Below are 6,717 nucleotides of genomic sequence, written 5' to 3'. Positions count from 1 at the left end.
GAGCCCAGTTTTCCTCCTGCCCAGGCAGGGGGTCGGACTTGAAGATCTACAAGGTCCCTTCTGACCCTACTATGATTCTATGATTAAAAAGGGAGACGACGCCAAAACAAGGAAGCTAGTTAGATAGAAGTTTAAAGGGGCTCCTCTGGAGGTCAAGAACTTGCAAGCAGCATGGGAACTGCCTAAGAACAACGAATAGGTAGGGACCTACTTAAGTCACAGTGAGACTAAACAATTTTTACAGGTTGGTTGGGGCATAAAGAGCCAAATTTGTGGATATTTCCTGGATGTGTTCCACCAGCCATGCTCCTTGGTGCTGATGAGCAGAGAGGCCCCAGTGGGGGGAAGAGGGACAAGGGGGTGGCCACCATCTTGTCTGCTGCCCTTTGTGTCATCCTACCAGCTGGCACTCCCCAACCTCCCAACCCGATGCTGGGCTGGGAGGCCAGGCCTGGGCAGTGAGGAGCACTGGCTTTTAATTAAGTTTTTTCTTAAGTTGATTTCACAGACAATCCTGGATTTTGTGGTTACACTCTACAAGTTACATTTAAAGTGCGATTAACCAGTTAATCGCGCCTTAGTATGTGACTCAGCTACATGTTCAACAAATTAATGGCATGATAAAACAAGCAGTAAGTTATTTCACAAAAAATGTGTATTAACTCGATAGCTTGTCCCCAGCTGAGGGACCCCAGCCACAGGGGCGCACTACCCTCAGTCAGCCCTGAAGCTGACAAGGCTCCCAGTGGTGGCAGCACTCCTGGCATTGCTCCGACTGTGTGCCTTGTCAGGTGCGGGGCTTGCGGTGGGAAGAACACTGCCTCTGCTGTGAGCCACCTCAGGTGTGGGGCTTGTGGGCAGGGGGAACAGAGGAAAATGCTGGCACTGCTGTGAGCGCCAACAGCTGCTGGGCTCGCAGTCACGGGAGCCAGTGAAGGGGGAGCTCAGGAGCGTGATCCTGGGCTCCCCCTGCACTGGCAATAAGGCATGATGGGATCTAATGCATGATTCCACAATTGCACCTCCTGTCATTCATATCTGGCATTGATGTGTGACTGTGTGGATTGCACGTTAGATCCCACCACGCCTTTACCTACCTTTCTTTCTCTGAAGTTCCTAGAGCTCTTTCAAACACTGCATGATCCTGCCTTGTTGGGTCATAGCGCAGGGTATTGATATCTCTGTATAAGTAAAAAAAAAAAAAAAAATAGTGAGGACATCACAAAATAATGCACAAATTATTATATAATGCTGTGAGGATATATATAAATTTAAGTGTAATGTAGTTGATATATGTATTATTAAATGTTTCAGCTTAGCTTACTCTAAATTCATAGCCAGACTCATATTTGCTTTTAGATAGAAAGAGTCCAACTGGCATTCTGAAAGCAGAATAAGAAGTCTGGACAAGAAATATTTACTAAATTTATGTACTAAAATAATTCAAGGTAAAACACCCCCTCAAGTTGTTGCTTATGCAACAATAAAGAGTTAATGCATACATACATTAGGGATTAAACTCAGTGTCTGGGTATGGACAGAGATGGTGTAGCCAAAAGTTCTGATTTATCTTCTTAAGTATCCAAGATGGAACATTTTTTAGCCTTTAAAAATTGAAAATTATTTACATTATTTGCATTAAAGTTAATGCAGTCCAAACTTTAAATTTAGAGAAAGGCACTCTCAAGGCAAAACCCAATCTTGGTTAAGGGAAATACATAACCATATATTCTTTACCCAATACAGGATTCTTTTTTGATTTAAAAAGGAGTTAATGTTGTTATTATAGAATAGTCAATTTGACAAAACAGGTAGGTTTGACTCCAGGGGCTGCAGAAATGGCTTCCATTTTGCCTGGTGAAAAAAGATTCACATGGTTACAAGACCAGCATTGGGACACAATACTGATCAGGTGAGTAATGAACAAAATAGATCACTAACAGATGTGATTATTAAAAACATACAGTTGCTTTTTACCTCTTCACACTACTCATAATAACCAACCTTGTATTACCAAAGGTACTACCTGAATGTTCACTGCGCTTACAAAGAGTGGCATCCACAGCCTAAATTAGTACATCTCTTGAACTAGCATGTCATCATCTGACAGGCAGCATTAAACACGAGAAGTGGGGATATAGTTTACTCCTTATTACACTAAAGCCCCTTCTACACATTACAGGTATTAAAGAATTAATTGGTTAATTGTGCAATTATCTTGAGACCAGCTACATGTGCAAAGTATTCATCGCATGGTAAAAAGCTCCAGCCAGCTATAAAGTAAGACCTTGAAAATGTGTACTAACTTTATAACTGGTTGCTATCAAGCTTTAAAATGTGTATGTATAGCAGGGTCATCTCTGTAGCTAGGAGCCCCATCAGCTGATGGGGCTCCCAGATGCAGGGGTACACCATGCCCAGCTGCGGCTGAGGAGACTCCCAGCTCCAGCAGCTGTTGATTCTGGGTCCTGGCAACTGTGGATATTGGGGGGCAGGACCCCAGCCTCAGGCGTGCATGGGGTATCCCCATAGCTGGGAATTCCTCAACTGAGGGGGCTTGCAGTCCTTCCTTTTTGCTGGTGCAGGGAGAGCCTGTGATCAGGCTCCCCCTGCACCAGCAATAAGCTGTGATGGGATTTAATGCATGGCCCCACAATCCCGCCTCCTGCCAAGCATGTGTGGACTGTGGATTGCACCTTAGATTCCATTGCACCTTTACCTTTAATGTGTAGAGGGGCCCTAAAGCTTTCCATCTGTAGAAAGGTCAGTTTGCACACGTGTGTGGTATGTCTGAAATAAAGCTTCACTGTAAAAATAAATCTCGTCCCCATTAAAGCAACCACTTTAAACTTTATGGTTCTAATAAACATCTCCATTTTAGGGTAGAAAAATTCATTTTCATGTGATCCAGAAAAGTAGCTCTCCAATCTCCAGGCATGAAAAGCTAGTTGCCTGACTCACTACCAAGGCTACCTTCAAATTAGTTACTTTGAGTTTTTCTCCTTCACTTTGGAGGGAAAATAAAGAGGTTAAAATAAGGAAGCATACTCTGGAGAGAAACTCATTAGGGAACAATTAATCTGCAGGCTGTATCTTATTAAACTATGAGAATTTATGGATAATAAGATATAAGTAATATCATCACCAGAATGCAAGGTGAGCCTTGATTTTCTCTCTGTTCTGTCACCTTTCTCCTCATTAAATCACTAATGACACAATTCAATGTCACACTAGGACAGAAAACCTGAAGTAATGCAACAGAGAAGAAAACAAAGACAAGTAAGCCTTGCTCTAGGTTCAGTTTTTCCTGCTAAAGCATGAGACATACCTAAATTTCTTAGCATTTGTTGCCGTTTTGCTTGGTTTAGGATGTAGGCTGACATGCAGGAGACTTCTCAGTATCTGCAGATTTTTCTTTTTCTCTGCAGCAAGTTCTTCTTCTTCATCTATATTCACTTTTTGTGCCTCTCCTAGGGAAAAAAATCCAGTGTGGGAAAAAGAGAAAAGTCATTTTAAGCTTTACAAAAAGCCTACACCCATTATTTCTTTTTGGCCCTTCTACATGTTACAGGTATCACGCAATTAATTGGTTAATTGCACAATTAGCTTAAGACCAGCTACATGTGCAAAGTACTGATCACATGATAAAAAGCTCCAACCAGCTATAAAGTTAGACCTCAAAAACATGTACTAGCTTTACAGCTGGTAACAACTTTATAGCTGGCATTACTGAGCTTTAATTTGCATGTGTAGCAGTCTCCCCTGCAGCTGGGAGCCCCGTCACCTGACAGAACTCTCAGCTGCAGGGGTGCACCATGCCCAGTATGAAATCCTGGGCTTGGGGGATCATGGCTGCTGTGATCCCCAAGGCTCAGGGGGTTCATGAAACCCCCAAGCCCATATGCACCACAGAGTCCCCACAATCGTGTGGTGTGGCACAGCCAGGACTAAGAATCCCATCACATGCAGGACTCTTGGTCGTGGCTGTGTGGGCCCCCAAGGCTGGAAGCCCCCTCAGCAAAGGGCTTTTCATACAAGTTTTTTATTGCACTACATTTTGTAAGAGCAACCATCAGAAAATAAGAAAAAGATTTACCTTCCTCTTCACTGTCAGTTTCAAGGAACTGAGCATCCATACGAAATCGCTCATCTGTGCCAAAGCGTGACTGTAAATGCATGAGCTACAACCAAAGGAATTAAAAAGATTTTAAGACTGATAGAACACTATCTTAAGACACGTAATGACATTTTATAAACTTGAATCATTGCTGTTTAAAGCCAATAAGCTTTTACTGTTGCAGGTTTTGTTCCAAAAATCATCTTTTAATTGAGTAAATTCTCAGGGGAGAACTTCCAGCCCTAATGACTATGAAGTCTATGAAGCATACATTATTTTCTCTATTTACAAGGTCTTCTGCAATAAGTATGCTAACAATATTGTATTGAAAAAATAATTTTTATGTGCTTAGTTTCGAGGATTTAAGAAAGTGCTGATCATTTTAAATAGGTTCGCTAACCTTCTCACCGGATTTGCCTTCAAACTGGGGTTTAATTTTGAATCTATCATTGTCTTCCTCTGCATCATTTTGCTCATCCTCACTGCTCTCAAACAGCTTCACACGCACAGCCTCTGGGGACTTACATGGTTAAAAAGAAAAAGCAAACACAAAAGGTAAAAGCTTTAACTAAGTGATTTTGCAAAAATATCAACTATCCACTTAATTTATGACTTCCAACCACATCTGAAAACCAACAGTCTTCCATCTTACGATATTCATTGTCTACTGAATACTGTACCTGAAGCCTGGTGTCTGTACATATGAACCCTTGTAAAAAATACTTTTCAATTAATTGTGTGTTCTTAGACTCCACTCAAAATAATTGTTTGACTGCTGTGATCACTTAAATGCAGAAGCACAACATTTCTGTACACAGTAAATCTCAAGTTTTGTAGTGGCTGTTGGTTTCTCAGAAAATATGTTTTTGTATTTTATGAAGTTTTATTTGGAGAAGGAACTTCAAAAACAGTTTTAATAAACAACTTCCAATTACAGGACTCATTTTACAACACGAAAGTTAGTTTCAATGCAGTGAAAACCACTTGACTAGTATAACTGACAAGTAACATAAAAAATAAAGAAAAATGTAATGGTCTATAAGTGCCAGTCTCAGCCTAAGCAACAAAGAATTTTGAGAAACCTGAAGCATTTCCCCCCCGTAAAATTATGACTTTCCAATGATGGAAAAACAGTGCAGAGTAAAGATATTGGTGCAATAAAGAAAACAAAACAAAAACGAAGTCAACCTGAGAACAGAGGACAGGAAGCAGTAGTGCCATGGAAGACATTTTTTTATTTAACCAAAAGTGAAAAGCGAGAGTTCTCTATAATACCCATATATGGAAACCCCTCAGTCTGAGCATAACATGGGAACACTCCATCAATTTATACTAGTTCAGTTTCCTAGAAAACAATCTTCCATTTTCTAAAAAGATACCTGAAGTATTTGTATGTCCTGTCAAACACTAAATTCACAAGTTCTCTACCATATGTATCACTTGTCCTTTGACCTCTATTTTTGCCCCCTAATTAGAATAGTATTCAAGATCTGATATTAAGTACCTGAAATAATTTGGTGATCATCTTGATGTTGCTCTTCATCATTACAAATTTCCTTGGAATACATACCGTAGCAAGTTATGTGGGGAATGTGAATAATCTCTCAGAAACTGGATTGCACCTGTTTTTATGCTACTCACATTTTTAAGCACATTTCCTAGAGTCACTTCTTCCTTAGACCTTTTGCGTACCACAGCTTCACCTTCCCCATCTGAATCGAATACAATGTGTTTAGGTTTGCTTGCTGACTGGTTATCCTGTATTAAAACAAGCATTGTTATATTTAAACTTGTCTAATAATGGTTACATCATATTTTCAATAGTGATGACTTGAAAACAATCTCTTAATTTTTCTACTTCAGTACCCCACAAATCTCTTATTTTATAGACCCAATCTGAAAAGAGCTTGGCAATGGGCAAAGCTGACAGATGCTTTTCCCAAATACAATACATAACAGAAAATCTTAAGAGAAAATATACTAGATATATTTATTAAATATTTCTTCTTTCAGTATTGCTTACTAATCAGAGAAAAGTTAAAGAGTACAATTACCAGGCTTGAGAATGCCCCTTGAATAAGTTTCTTCTGTAACTCTCTCTCTTTGTGTCTCTCTTGTAGAGCTGCCAGTCTCTTTTGATTATCCTGCAGTTGTTTCTCCTTTTTATCTAATTCACTTGACATATTAACAGGATCACAGAGTTCTTTTGTGTCTTGCAGATTTTTCATGTCTTCACATTCTTGAGCCATACAGGCTGAAACTTCTGTGTTTGTATCAGTCTTTGGGTCCTCTGAAAGAGATTCTGAGCTATTCAAATCAAATTTAATGCACATCTCTGTGACCAACTCATTGCTATCCATATCATTGCTTTTCTCCTCACTTCCATCAGTCCTCATAATGGTACCATCCTCACTTTCTTCTCTCTTTACTATCTGATCTTCTTTCCATGAACTCAAGTAAGTATTATTGCCTACTGAAAGTGGATTGCAAATAGGCTTTTCACTTTTACCTGCTGCGTATAGGGAACCTGACACACTCTCAGACTTGTTACAGATAATATTCTGCATCTTTTCCACATTTCTGCTTAGAGGTGGACATGA

At 39.9% G+C, this 6,717-nt stretch overlaps 1 protein-coding gene across 1 annotated transcript in view; it reads right to left on the bottom strand.

Annotated features, from left to right (window-relative positions):
* The window catches only part of NOL8 (nucleolar protein 8), a 22,965-nt gene that overhangs the window by 9,278 nt on the left and 6,970 nt on the right, over positions 1-6,717 (bottom strand). The window contains 6 exon segments of the mRNA XM_014520966.2: positions 1,098-1,181; positions 3,329-3,470; positions 4,097-4,181; positions 4,518-4,637; positions 5,759-5,875; positions 6,172-6,717. The exon segment at positions 6,172-6,717 is cut by the window's right edge and continues 11 nt beyond it. Of these exon segments, the coding sequence (XP_014376452.2) occupies positions 1,098-1,181; positions 3,329-3,470; positions 4,097-4,181; positions 4,518-4,637; positions 5,759-5,875; positions 6,172-6,717 (1,094 nt within the window).

The sequence above is a fragment of the Alligator sinensis genome, unplaced genomic scaffold (genome assembly GCF_000455745.1).
Source record: "Alligator sinensis unplaced genomic scaffold, ASM45574v1 scaffold78_1, whole genome shotgun sequence".
NCBI lineage: Eukaryota > Metazoa > Chordata > Crocodylia > Alligatoridae > Alligator > Alligator sinensis.
Note: the sequence above shows the minus strand (reverse complement) of the source record. Positions and strands in the feature narration are given on the sequence as shown.